Source organism: Oncorhynchus tshawytscha, linkage group LG04 (assembly GCF_018296145.1).
Source record: "Oncorhynchus tshawytscha isolate Ot180627B linkage group LG04, Otsh_v2.0, whole genome shotgun sequence".
Taxonomy (NCBI): Eukaryota; Metazoa; Chordata; class Actinopteri; order Salmoniformes; family Salmonidae; genus Oncorhynchus; species Oncorhynchus tshawytscha.
The window spans coordinates 1846849-1862028 of record NC_056432.1 but is presented as its reverse complement, the minus strand read 5'-3'; the positions used below and the strand labels follow the sequence as shown (position 1 = coordinate 1862028).

Sequence of the window (15180 nt, the reverse complement as noted above, 5' to 3'; positions counted from 1 at the left end):
AAGTTGCACAATGGTGAAGGACCACGGGCAAAACCCAATCGGCCAAATGGTGGCTCTAACAAGCAATTGAAAATGCAATCACCCCATCTGACCTAGAATCCTACATACTGTAGGGCCTTTCTCCTCACAAATTTGCCTCTGTGGAAAAACACTGGGTTTCCGGAACCACTGGGCCGATCTAGAGGCGACACTTGATATGTATATAGCGCCGCTTGACCAAATGTGTCTCAATGCAATATTTTCCAGGCTGGTGTCTTAAACAACATGGCCAATAATCATTCACATGGGTGTGGTCTTGCACGTAAATCAAGACGCATTCATATTGTAACAAAACGCAGTGCAAATGTTCGCTGTTGAGACTCGACATATGCATGCACATTCAGATCTGTTCAGTCGCACGGTGGCGCTGTTGGACGGGCAAAACCGTTCATGCTCATAGTTGACATATTGCTTGAGCTCGAGGCCTGGCAAATATGGTTTACGCTTTAAAAAGACACCCACTCACTACAAAGAGTTTTTCTTCTCTCACAAAACATTCTCTGTGTTATAGCCTGACTAGACAATGTAAAAGCCTGGGCAAAGTTGTATTGTGAATTCACATGGAATTTTATACATTTGTGTTACTATGAATGGTTTAACCTTTTAAGGAAAATTGTTCATTTGTCACATCCCTAGTACATAGATGCTACATACCAAATTTGGTGCCAGTCGGTCTAGCAGTTCTGGAAAATACATTTTTAAAGTAGTCACCGGCATTGAAAATGGGCCAAAAGCATACTGCATCATGTGTTCGATGTTGTTCTGATATTTTGTAGGCGTGGTACAGAAGTAACTCATCCTAAGGCCACATCCAATGCGTCATGATGGTGGCGCTATGGGGCCGAATCTTAATTCCGGCATGGCTGTTTGCGACTTTATTTAACAGTGGATTGTTCTCCTTTCTGTCACGGCAATAATAGTTTTCCACACCTACTGACCATACATTGATGACAAATCATTTTTTAAAATGAAACTTAAGTGCCAAGAGTGCTCAAATGTCATGTTTCCCAAAATGTTGAAACGTTACCTTATGTATCTAATTACTTCTTATTGTATTTATATCTATTAGCTGCTGCTTGGGGTCCAGCCAAATTAAGGCAGTTACACCATTTCAAAAAAACAACAACATTAACCTCTACATGACCCCCCCCCCCGCGGGACGGTTGAGTTAACGTAGGCTAATGTGATTAGCATGAGGTTGTAAGTAACAAGAACATTTCCCAGGACATGGACATATCTGATATTGGCAGAAAGATTCAATTCTTGTTAATCTAACTGCACTGTCCAATTTACAGTAGCTATTACAGTGAAATAATACCATGCTATTGTTTGAGGAGAGTGCACAATTATGAACTTAAATATATTAATAAACCAATTAGGCACATTTGGAATACAACATTTTGAACAGAAATGCAATGGTTCATTGGATCAGTCTAAAACTTTGCACATACACTCCCAAATCTAAATTGTGCCTGGGCTGGAATATTACATTATGGCCTTTCTCAGACATTTCAAAGATGACGGTACCAGAAATGTTTAAAAATAGATGTTTTTTCTTTGTATTATATTTTACCAGATCTAATGTGTTATTCTCCTACATTAATTTCTACAAACTTCAAAGTGCATATCCTTGCTTAAGGTCCTGAGCTACAGGGAGTTAGATTTGGGTATGTCATTTTAGGAGAAAAAGGGGAGGATCCTTGAGGTTTTTGACATACATTCACAACAGATTTCACGAAGTGTCTGCCCTAAGACCACTACTCTCCGACCACATATCCACAATACAAAATTAATGTGTGTGTATAGTGCGTATTTTATCGTCTTTGTGTATGCATGTGTCTGTGCCTATGTTTGTGTTGCTTTATATTCCCTGCTGTTCCATAAGGTATATTTTTATCTGTTTTTATAAATCTGATTCTACTGCTGGGGACTGTGAAGAGACCTCTGGTGGCATGTATTGTGTGGTATGTATGGGTGTCTGAGCTGTGTACTAGTAGTTTAAACAGATAGCTCGGTGCATTCAACATGTCATTTCTCACAAATACAAGTAGTGATGACGTTAATCCTCCACTTTGAGATGGGAGAGATTGACATGCATTTGATTAATATTGGCTCTCTGTGTACATCCATCCAAGGGCCAGCTGTGACGTCCTGTTATGGGCCAATTGAAAGTTCCCTAAGTCCCTCTTTGTGGCACCTGACCACATGACTGAACAGTAGTCCAGGTGTGACAAACTAGGGCCTGTAGGACCTGCCTTGTTGATAGTGCTGTAAAGAATGTAGAAACTAGGGCCTGTAGGACCTGCCTTGTTAATAGTGCTATTAAGAAGGTAGAAACTAGGGCCTGTAAGACCTGCCTTGTTGATAGTGCTGTTAAGAATGCAGAGCAGCACTTTATTATGGACAGACTTCTCCATGTCCTAGCTACCTAGTCAGTTGTCCAACTGAAATGTGTCTTCCTCATTTAACCCCTCTGAATCAGAGAAGTGTGGGGGGGCTGCTATAATCGACATCCACGTCTTTGGTGCCCAGGGAACTGTTGTATCAATATGTTTTAACTGACAACTTGCTCAATTTCCACATTATTCATTACAAGATTTAGTTGAGGTTTAGTGAATGATTTGTCCCAAATACAATGCTTTTTGCTTTATTTAGAACTAACTTATTCCTTGCCACCCATTCTGAAATAAACTGTATTGCAGTCATTTTAGTAGCTGACGTGTATAGTGGTTGGTCATCTGCATACATACCAGTGGCATGTCGTTAGTAAAGATTGAAAAAAGTAAGGGGCCCAGACAGCTGCCCTGGGGAATTCCTGATTCTACCTGGATTTGGTTGGAGAGGCTTCCATTAAAGAACTTCCTGTGTTCTGTTAAACAGGTAGCTCTTTGTCGACAATATAGCAGGGGATGTAAAGCCATAACAGATACGTTTTTCCATCAGGTGACTATGATAGACAATATCAAAAGTTGCACTGAAGTGTAATTAAAACAGCCCCAAAAATCTATCATCAATTTCTCTCAGCCAATCATCAGTCATTTGTGTAACTGCTGTGCTTGTTGAATGTCCTTCCCTATCTTGGAGCATCCCTTTTTGTATTATGTGTAAAATTGTATACAAGTTAATGACCCCAAATCAAAAATGGTTTCCAGACTAAGAGAGTCCCAACTGTTGAACCTTTTAGTTTGTTGGTTAAAATGCAGGATAACTTAACATATTGATATCCATGTTCACAGAACCAAATGTAGAGTTGTCCTTTGTTGCAATGCTTTGTTAAACACCACCTAAAGCAATCAGGGCCCAAGAGGGAATTTGTATTTAATAAACGTATACATTGTTAAGTAGAATGACATTTAGACCACAGCCTGGCATGAGATGTTTGGCCATATTTACACCACTATCCCTCTTTACCTCCACCTAGAGTCACTTACCTCTTTACCTCCACGTATGGGACCTACCCACTGAAACATGACTGACAGATTAAGTTAGTTGAATGTTTTAATACGAAAACTGAAGGCTTTTGGGAACTTGAATTTAAGGGAATATGTTGATATTCTATGGAGAATATAGCCCTACTTAACAAGGTAAGTTATGGTAACTTTAAATACTATGTGGGAATAAATGTAGAAATGAGAAAGTTGCTCCTCTTGTTTCGCTATGTCATCATGATACAAACTCACAACAAGGTCATTCTTTACATTTACTGTCAGGATCTGACTTAGACAAAGCTATATATTTTTTTATGCCTGTATTAGTGAACCTTTTTCAGTTAAAATACAATGCATTGTTATATCTTTTCTGTTATTATAATTGGTGTATATGAAGCCCCTAAATAAGATCTGGTGCAACCAATTACCTTCAGAAGTCACATAGATTGCACACAGGTGTACTTTAATTAAGTGTCACATGATCTGTCACATGATCTCAGTATATATGGAGCGGCAAGTAGCCTAGTGGTTAGAGCGTTGGACTAGTAACCGAAAGGTTGCAAGTTCGAATCACCGAGCTGACAAGGTAAAAAAAAATGTCATTCCGCCCTTGAACAAGGCAGTTAACCCACTGTTTCTAGGCCGTCATTGAAAATAAGAATTTGTTCATAATGCATTTAATACAAGGCTCCACTTTTTTTGTGTACATTACACCATTTATTTTCTAATGCATCTTATTCAAGGCTGTCAAATTCTATGAGCGTTGCCAGATTGGATTTAAAAGAACAAAAAAAGGTATTTGATTGGGGAATGGGGATACATTTTTATGATGGGAAATTATAATACACACTGTATACACTCACAAAAACACACACACACACTCACTTTGTACTCATGTTATAGCCAACTTGCTACATTCCCCAGTTTCTGTGTTGTGGGTTGGTATGTGTTTCAGGAAATGGCTTCCTGGATACTAAGCAGCTGATTGGTCGGCCCCCATTGCTGATTGGAGCTCTGACCCTGTCCTCTCGTCAGGAGATACAGCTGTTTTCAATTACCGACTCCTTCTGCAGCTTTAAAAGCCAGTGTTCCTTTGTTAGAGAGCTTATTGGTACGTATTGTGTTTTGGTGTTGGTCTGTATAATTTGTAAAGTGTTTTGTAGCCGGCCTTGCTGACCTTTGTGTAACAGTACTCGTCTTGCGTTGTGTACAATCAGTCATCGATACGGAACTCCAACATGTAGCACCAGTCATGTAGCTTTATTCTGTTAGGAATGGCACAAAATGGGGGGAGGAGGAGGAGGGGAGGAGGAGGAGGAGAGGTATCTTGGGAGTGCTTAGGCAAGAGGCCTGCGGGCATACTTATACCCGTAGTGTATACTCTGTCTATGCACCCTAGATAAGACCTGGGTGGACCATCCCCTATATTTTGGTTAGCGCGCTAAGATAGGTAAGTAATGGGTGGGTAGTAGAGGTGGTTCTTTAACTTTGACTCTCTTTGCTTTTGTTCCTTCCAGACCCTTTTCCCCAAATTAAAGTGTGAAGGAAATAAATTCCCTGTTAACGGTCAAATTCTCTACCTTCGTCATCCTTACCTCCACCTGTAGTCACATACCTCTTTCACTCCACAGGGATTTGATTGTAGCAGGGTGTTGTATTCCCTCCAAGAAGCGTGGGTAACACAACTTTTGACTTTTGTATGAATTTCACTGAAAATAGCAATAATTAATCAACACACTACTGTAAATAAATGGACACAACCTGTCATAAAACAGAAATTGCTCTGTAAATAAATGGTGAGAAATACTCAGTCTGAAGCTATTCGGCTATAGGTTTCACAGCCCACATATGATACAAGTTATATCAGCTGAAAAAAATAGTTAATTTACAACCGGTGGGGTTGTTGTGGGAATATAGTATAGGAGAGTGACATATAGTACCAGTCCAAAGTTTTACACACATACATTGTAGAATAATAGTGAAGACATCAAAACTATGAAATAACACATGGAATCATGGAGTAACCAAAAAAGTGTTAAACAAATCTAAATGTATTTGAGATTCTTCAAATAGCCACCCTTTGCCTTGATGACAGCTTTGCACACTCTTGGCATTCTGTCAACCAGATTTATGACGAATGCTTTTCCAACAGTCATGAAGGAGTTCCCACATATGCTGAGCACTTGTTGCTGCTTTTTCTTCACTCTGCGGTTCAACTCATCCCAAACCATTTCAATTGGGTTGAGGCCAGGTTATCTGATGCAGCACTCCGTCACTCTCCTTGGTCAAAAAGCCCTTACACAGCCTGGAGGTGTGTTGGGTCTTTGTCCTGTTGAAAACAAATGATAGTCCCACTAAGCCCAAACCAGATGGGATGGTTTATTGCTGCAGAATGCTGTGGTAGCCATGCTGGTTAAATGTGCCTTGAATTCTAAAATCACTGACAGTGTCACCAGCAAAGCACCATTACACCTCCTCCTCCATGCTTCACTGTGGGAACCACACATGCGGAGATCATCCGTTCACCTATTGTGTCTCACAAAGAAACACGATTGGAACCAAAAATCCCACATTTGGACTCTTCAGACCAAAGGACAGATTTCCACCGGTCTAATGTCCATTGCTTGTGTTTCTTGGCCAAAGCAAGTCTCTTCTTCTTATTGGTGTCCTTTAAATCAAATCAAATTTTAGTGGTGGTTTCTTTGCAGCAATTTGACTGTCTCCTCTGAACAATTGATGTTTAGATGTGTCTGTTACTTGAACTCTGTAGCATTTATTTGGGTTGCAATTTCTTAGGCTGATAACTCAACTTATCCTGTGTTGCTACATTGAAAAATCAAAAATATATTTGGATTTGTTTAACACTTTTTTGGTTAATACATGATTCCATATGTGGTAGTTCATAGTTTGTCTTCACTATTATACTACAATGTAGGAAATAGTAAAAATGAAGAAAAACCCTTGAATTAGTATTTTTTATTTAACCCTTAATTTACCATGTAAATTGACTACAGCAATGACCTGGAAAATAGTTACAGGGGATAGGAGATGAATGAGCCAGTTGTAAACTGGGGATGATATGAGGGCCAGATTGGGAATTTAACCAGGACACCGAGGTTAACACCCCTACTCTTACAGTAAGTGCCATGTGATCTTTAGTGACCAGAGTCAGGACACCCATTTAACATTCAATCTGAAAGACAGCACCCTACACAGGGCAATGTCCCCAATCACTGCCCTGGGGGATTGGGACCATCTTTTTTTTTGACCAGAGGAAAGTGTGGCTCCTATTGGCCCTCCAACACCACTTCCAGCAGCATCTGGTCTCCCATCTAGGACAAACCCTGCTTAGCTTCAGAAGCAAGCCAGCAGTGGGTTGCAAGGGTGGTATGCTGCTGATAGGAAACACATAACTTTTGACTGGTACTGTATAACCCCTAACTTGACTTCAGCCAATGAGAATCAAGAGGGGCCTAGCTTCGCCCTTCATGACTGGGATAGCAGGCTAGTGACTGCATCGCAGCGCTTGCAGTTAGCAACTGATTGCTTCCAAACCATTCATTCTTGAATTTACGATTTCCAACTTGTTGTGTAATGTTGATGTCCAATGGCCGATGAGCACGATACGTTTTATCTTCATACGACAAGGATTGAGGAGGATTTGCCAGTAGATAGTAGACTTCATTCATGAGGTTGACTGCTTGTCTAGCTTACTAGCTAAGATTTAGAAAGTATTACGTTGACATCAGTCCAATCAAAGCTACTGTAGATATAACGTGATTTGACATTTTATCTGTGACCAATGACCTTGAGCCTGCTGGGATGGGCACTTCTAATGTAAATCTATGGCAGCACCCAAGGGGCTTGCATTTTCGAGCTCTCCCCGTAGATATTGTGGCGACGTAGTGTCCCCATGAGTGACAGAACGCTGAGCCAATCACGGCGCAACTAGAGAACATTACCAACCCCTACGTTCTGTATTTTCTGCTGGCTGCCCCACCAGCACAGAAAGCACTGAGCTAGACTGAAACACCGGCATTTTGGTTCTGCTTACCCAAGAAAGCTTTGTATTCGGCTTTATTAACTCAATCATTTTTTTTTTCAAACTAATATGTGACGTGTATTGATTCCAAAATGACATGCAAAACAGGGCATAATAATAATAATATATATATTTTATTTTTAGCTAAACAGGTGGGGCTCTGAATGACAGGTCGCCACTGCTGAAGATACACGTTTTGGCTTCTATATATAGGCAACAATTGTGTAATAATTATGCAATAATTATTTTGGATTTGTACATTTGGTTTGACATTTTTGGTCAATTTCACAGGGTTGTTCCAATGCTTTATCAATTCCATGGTTTACAGGCTACATTTAGGCCCCTTTTAGTCTATTTTAAAATCAATGGACAACATCAAAATGTATTGGTCAGCAATAACCCATTGCATTTGATTGGTAAAATTGTAAGTAAAATACATTTGACTGATAGGCCTAAAAATAAAAAAATACACGGCGATAACATTCTAAGCACAGCAGCACAAGACACGTGTTGGCACACCATGTGAACCCAAACTCACTCAATATCCTCCTTTAAACTGGGGCCTATATAATTACCATGGTCCATTGTAAATATAACGGTCCTCGTTTCATCTGGTTTAATTTCGTGTAAGTAAAGATACCAAGTATATTTGGCAAAGACGGGCTATTTTCTTTAAAACTGCATTGTTGATTAATAAGGGCTTGAAAGTAACCATTTCACAGTAAGGTCTACCTACACCTGTTGTATTGTTGTATTCGGCGCTTGCGACTAATAAAGTTTGATTTGAATGAGCGACGGCGCCTTCTGGTAGTGATTCTCCAGCGGGTTGCTATGGTAACCGGTGAACTATGGAGGAGGACAACGCTGCAGTGGCTCTCGACAATATTGTGACAGAATTTCACACATACGAAGATTTCCTCGACTCTCAAATTACGTCGTTGGACTTGTATTATCTCGAGGTAAAGGCTTAAAAGTGTTTTGCAAATGTGTTTCGATAAGTTTCTGCCAGCGTTTACCACCACACGACGTTGGCGAGTCAAAACGTCCTTTCGCTAACGTTACGTAGCTATAGCAGCTAACCTAGCGATAGATATAACATAGCTTGACATATGCAGTTGGCATTACTTGGTTGACATGGCTATTAATTGTGCCCCCTTGCGCAATGTAAAAAAGTATCGTACCAAACTATGCAGTGTACCTTGAAACTTGTTTGTTGTGGCAGTCAAAATGATCAGGCGGTAGGTGGCAGTATAGGCCTTGACTTCAGTGAGGCAGTCATTGGTAGGTTCATTGAGTAACAAAGTCAAAAGCTATGTTCGAATAATGTAAATTCACCCCATTCCGTACAAATGTGCGCAACCGCAACATTCAAACGAGGCTACAAAGAAATCTAATGGGACTGTAGCTCACTGTGTTGACTTCAAAATCAGGTGTGTGAACTAGGTTTCTATTCAAGCGTTGATGGACATGGTAATGGATCTATAGTATTGGAGAAAAGTTTAAAAAACGGACCCTCCGTTACATGGGGTCGTGTCATGTAACTTACAGCACGCATAAAGCAACTATTTCTGTAGTACAATCTCTCTCCACCAGGTGTAGCACTTCTCTCATCCTTTAAAAACAAGTAATGTACAGTGACAGGGGTAAGGTGGGATACCTAGTCATTTTTTGCGACATCATTGCATGCGATCATCATTCTCAAAGCCGCTGTTTACTTCTAAGATAACTTTAGCACCACTCTAAAAACCCAATTCAAATTCGACACAAACCTTCAAATAGGTATGTAATGACACATTATATAAACTCTTTATAGTGTTTTATTTACATTTTAGAGGCGATAAGGTGATAAGTTGGACAGATCGGCAATTTTCCCACACAACATCTGTCCTTCTCACTATCACGCATTAGTTTCGCTTCCCTACCCGCCATTTTTAAAAAGACCCGACGGGGTCATTGCCTGCTTGAATTATGCAGAAACGGGCAGCGTTTAGGTCATGTCAATGATTCTGTTGGAAAGGGGAGAAATTGTTCTTTACAATGGTATTGACATTACAGTTGATCTGGAAGTATTACATTTTTGGGGCGCTAAAATAAGGGCAATTGTACGGACCAAGGCGATGTTCGAGTTTACGTGAGTTTACGTTATATACTATTAGTGCATTTTTAGTAACGTTATACTGTTGGGGCAGCAGGTAGCCTAGTGGTTAGAGCATTGGGCCAGCAACCGAAAGGTTGCAAGATTGAATCCCAGAGCTGAGAAGGTAAAAATATGTCGTTCTGCCCCCCAGTTTCTAGGCCGTCATTGTAAATAAGAAGTTGTTCATAACTGACTTGCCTAGTTAAAAAAAAAAACTAACGGTGTCCTTTCAGTTGAGCGTATTATGCTTGTCTACCGGAAGTTGATGCCATTGCAACGCAACCTCTTGCTAGCTTGTTGGCATTAACACATTACTGGCTAGACATCTTACTACTTTGGGTGTGTTGGTAAATTCATTCTAGAGTGCCAGAGTGCGCTCTGGGCGATTGTAAATTCAAAACGTTGTCAGGTTGTCTGTTTGTAAATAGGGAGCGTTCAGAGCGCACACTGGACGCTCTGGCCGAGGAGTGGGGTTGATCCGAGCTTTCTGACCTCACAACGGCAGTCAAGCACCCAAGCTAGCTGGCTAACGTTGGCTAGTTTGCTAGTTACTTCCAGTACGAATGAGAGAACACATTCATGGTTATCCAGAGCATTGTTAACTGTAACTGCCCTGCTGGCAACAATTGAATTACGCCTTTTTGCCTACTTTCACCTACACCGGCCTTATTAAACGGGTGTTGAGCATTCGTATATTCATCAGTTGTTCTGCGCACTGGCATACTCAGACAAGAGTGCTCTGAATTTGGAGTAGATAGCCAAACCGAATTTACGAATGCACCCTTAATATACTGGCAATTTCCATGTAAATTACTAGCCAACTAACGTTTGGTCATGTAGCTAGCTAACATACATACTGCTGTAATGATATGCTATGCGGTTCTTAAGGATACCGTATCAAACAAATTGTCAGCCAAAGTAACTTCTTTTAAAAGTCATTACATTAATTAACATTTGTCATAATTAGTTAAAGCAATTCATTAGTATCTGCTCTCGTCGGACTCGGGCTGCTTATTTTCCGCCATTTTCTGATTTCTGAAGAATTGCATTAGGGGCCCTAAAAGCACGGAAATAGTGTCCACTGCTTGTATACTAAAAGCACGAGGGGTGTGGTATTTGGATACAGTCCTTAGCCGTGATTTATTGGCCATATACCAAAAACCTCAGAGGTGCCTTATTGCTATTATAAACTGGTTATCAACATAATTAGAGCAGTAAAAATATGGTTTGTCATATACGTGGTATAGGGTCTGATATACCACGGCTGTCAGCCAATCAGCATTCAGGGCTTGAACCACCCAGTTTATAATTGGTATTTTGCCGAATGTAGTTCGACATCCGGGAACTTTACCCTTACTATGACCAATGCGCATACTACATACTCAGTTTATGTCATAAATAGTAGAGTTAGAACAGGAAGCCCAGTGGGAGAAGATACTAGATTTAGAACAGGAAGCCCAGTGGCCGACAGTGGGAGAAGATACTAGAGTTAGTACAGGAAGCCCAGTGGCCGACAGTAGGAGAAGATACTAGAGTTAGTACAGGAAGCCCAGTGGCCGACAGTGGGAGAAGATACTAGAGTTAGTACAGGAAGCCCAGTGGCCGACAGTAGGAGAAGATACTAGAGTTAGTACAGGAAGCCCAGTGGCCGACAGTAGGAGAAGATACTAGAGTTAGTAAAGGAAGCCCAGTGGGAGAAGATACTAGAGTTAGTACAGGAAGCCCAGTGGGAGAAGATACTAGAGTTAGTACAGGAAGCCCAGTGGGAGAAGATACTAGAGTTAGAACAGGAAGCCCAGTGGGAGAAGATACTAGAGTTAGAACAGGAAGCCCAGTGGGAGAAGATACTAGAGTTAGTACAGGAAGCCCAGTGGGAGAAGATACTAGAGTTAGTACAGGAAGCCCAGTGGGAGAAGATACTAGAGTTAGAACAGGAAGCCCAGTGGGAGAAGATACTAGAGTTAGAACAGGAAGCCCAGTGGGAGAAGATACTAGAGTTAGAACAGGAAGCCCAGTGGGAGAAGATACTAGAGTTAGAACAGGAAGCCCAGTGGGAGAAGATACTAGAGTTAGAACAGGAAGCCCAGTGGGAGAAGATACTAGAGTTAGAACAGGAAGCCCAGTGGGAGAAGATACTAGAGTTAGTACAGGAAGCCCAGTGGGAGAAGATACTAGAGTTAGTACAGGAAGCCCAGTGGGAGAAGATACTAGAGTTAGTACAGGAAGCCAGTGAAGCTAGAGTTAGAACAGGAAGCCCAGTGGGAGAAGATACTAGAGTTAGAACAGGAAGCCCAGTGGGAGAAGATACTAGAGTTAGAACAGGAAGCCCAGTGGGAGAAGATACTAGAGTTAGAACAGGAAGCCCAGTGGGAGAAGATACTAGAGTTAGAACAGGAAGCCCAGTGGGAGAAGATACTAGAGTTAGAACAGGAAGCCCAGTGGGAGAAGATACTAGAGTTAGAACAGGAAGCCCAGTGGGAGAAGATACTAGAGTTAGAACAGGAAGCCCAGTGGCCGACAGTGGGAGAAGATACTAGAGTTAGAACAGGAAGCCCAGTGGCCGACAGTAGAAGATACTAGAGTTAGAACAGGAAGCCCAGTGGGAGAAGATACTAGAGTTAGAACAGGAAGCCCAGTAGGAGAACATACTAGAGTTAGAACAGGAAGCCCAGTGGCCGACAGTGGGAGAAGATACTAGAGTTAGAACAGGAAGCCCAGTGGGAGAAGATACTAGAGTTAGTACAGGAAGCCCAGTGGGAGAAGATACTAGAGTTAGAACAAGAAGCCCAGTGGCCGACAGTAGGAGAAGATACTAGAGTTAGTACAGGAAGCCCAGTGGGAGAAGATACTAGAGTTAGAACAGGAAGCCCAGTGGGAGAAGATACTAGAGTTAGAACAGGAAGCCCAGTGGGAGAAGATACTAGAGTTAGAACAGGAAGCCCAGTGGGAGAAGATACTAGAGTTAGAACAGGAAGCCCAGTGGGAGAAGATACTAGAGTTAGAACAGGAAGCCCAGTGGCCGACAGTGGGAGAAGATACTAGAGTTAGAACAGGAAGCCCAGTGGGAGAAGATACTAGAGTTAGAACAGGAAGCCCAGTGGGAGAAGATACTAGAGTTAGAACAGGAAGCCCAGTGGGAGAAGATACTAGAGTTAGAACAGGAAGCCCAGTGGCCGACAGTGGGAGAAGATACTAGAGTTAGAACAGGAAGCCCAGTGGGAGAAGATACTAGAGTTAGAACAGGAAGCCCAGTGGCCGACAGTGGGAGAAGATACTAGAGTTAGAACAGGAAGCCCAGTGGGAGAAGATACTAGAGTTAGAACAGGAAGCCCAGTGGGAGAAGATACTAGAGTTAGAACAGGAAGCCCAGTGGGAGAAGATACTAGAGTTAGTACAGGAAGCCCAGTGGGAGAAGATACTAGAGTTAGAACAGGAAGCCCAGTGGGAGAAGATACTAGAGTTAGAACAGGAAGCCCAGTGGGAGAAGATACTAGAGTTAGTACAGGAAGCCCAGTGGGAGAAGATACTAGAGTTAGAACTGGAAGCCCAGTGGGAGAAGATACTAGAGTTAGAACAGGAAGCCCAGTGGGAGAAGATACTAGAGTTAGTACAGGAAGACCAGTGGGAGAAGATACTAGAGTTAGTACAGGAAGACCAGTGGGAGAAGATACTAGAGTTAGAACAGGAAGCCCAGTGGGAGAAGATACTAGAGTTAGAACAGGAAGCCCAGTGGGAGAAGATACTAGAGTTAGTACAGGAAGCCCAGTGGGAGAAGATACTAGAGTTAGAACAGGAAGCCCAGTGGGAGAAGATACTAGAGTTAGAACAGGAAGCCCAGTGGGAGAAGATACTAGAGTTAGAACAGGAAGCCCAGTGGGAGAAGATACTAGAGTTAGAACAGGAAGCCCAGTGGGAGAAGATACTAGAGTTAGAACAGGAAGCCCAGTGGGAGAAGATACTAGAGTTAGAACAGGAAGCCCAGTGGGAGAAGATACTAGAGTTAGAACAGGAAGCCCAGCCCAGTGGGAGAAGATACTAGAGTTAGTACAGGAAGCCCAGTGGGAGAAGATACTAGAGTTAGAACAGGAAGCCCAGTGGCCGACAGTAGGAGAAGATACTAGAGTTAGTACAGGAAGCCCAGTGGGAGAAGATACTAGAGTTAGAACAGGAAACCCAGTGGCCGACAGTGGGAGAAGATACTAGAGTTAGAACAGGAAGCCCAGTGGCCGACAGTAGGAGAAGATACTAGAGTTAGTACAGGAAGCCCAGTGGGAGAAGATACTAGAGTTAGAACAGGAAGCCCAGTGGCCGACAGTAGGAGAAGATACTAGAGTTAGTACAGGAAGCCCAGTGGGAGAAGATACTAGAGTTAGAACAGGAAGCCCAGTGGCCGACAGTAGGAGAAGATACTAGAGTTAGTACAGGAAGCCCAGTGGGAGAAGATACTAGAGTTAGTACAGGAAGCCCAGTGGGAGAAGATACTAGAGTTAGAACAGGAAGCCCAGTGGGAGAAGATACTAGAGTTAGAACAGGAAGCCCAGTGGGAGAAGATACTAGAGTTAGAACAGGAAGCCCAGTGGGAGAAGATACTAGAGTTAGAACAGGAAGCCCAGTGGGAGAAGATACTAGAGTTAGTACAGGAAGCCCAGTGGGAGAAGATACTAGAGTTAGTACAGGAAGCCCAGTGGGAGAAGATACTAGAGTTAGAACAGGAAGCCCAGTGGCTGACAGTGGGAGAAGATACTAGAGTTAGAACAGGAAGCCCAGTGGGAGAAGATACTAGAGTTAGAACAGGAAGCCCAGTGGGAGAAGATACTAGAGTTAGAACAGGAAGCCCAGTGGCTGACAGTGGGAGAAGATACTAGAGTTAGAACAGGAAGCCCAGTGGGAGAAGATACTAGAGTTAGAACAGGAAGCCCAGTGGGAGAAGATACTAGAGTTAGAACAGGAAGCCCAGTGGGAGAAGATACTAGAGTTAGAACTGGAAGCCCAGTGGGAGAAGATACTAGAGTTAGAACAGGAAGCCCAGTGGGAGAAGATACTAGAGTTAGTACAGGAAGACCAGTGGGAGAAGATACTAGAGTTAGAACAGGAAGCCCAGTGGGAGAAGATACTAGAGTTAGAACAGGAAGCCCAGTGGGAGAAGATACTAGAGTTAGTACAGGAAGCCCAGTGGTCGACAGTAGGAGAAGATACTAGAGTTAGAACAGGAAGCCCAGTGGGAGAAGATACTAGAGTTAGAACAGGAAGCCCAGTGGCCGACAGTAGGAGAAGATACTAGAGTTAGTACAGGAAGCCCAGTGGGAGAAGATACTAGAGTTAGAACAGGAAGCCCAGTGGCCGACAGTAGGAGAAGATACTAGAGTTAGAACAGGAAGCCCAGTGGGAGAAGATACTAGAGTTAGTACAGGAAGCCCAGTGGGAGAAGATACTAGAGTTAGAACAGGAAGCCCAGTGGGAGAAGATACTAGAGTTAGTACAGGAAGCCCAGTGGGAGAAGATACTAGAGTTAGAACAGGAAGCCCAGTGGGAGA

General features: G+C 42.4%; 1 protein-coding gene across 1 annotated transcript in view; it reads left to right on the top strand.

Moving 5' to 3' along the window:
• The first annotated feature begins 8322 nt into the window (after window positions 1-8322).
• The window catches only part of cfap299 (cilia and flagella associated protein 299), a 264558-nt gene continuing 257700 nt past the window's right edge, over window positions 8323-15180 (top strand). The window contains exon 1 of the mRNA XM_042320214.1: window positions 8323-8468. Coding sequence (XP_042176148.1) covers window positions 8358-8468 — 111 coding nt within the window. The 5' untranslated portion in view covers window positions 8323-8357. The remainder of the gene's footprint in view (window positions 8469-15180) is intronic.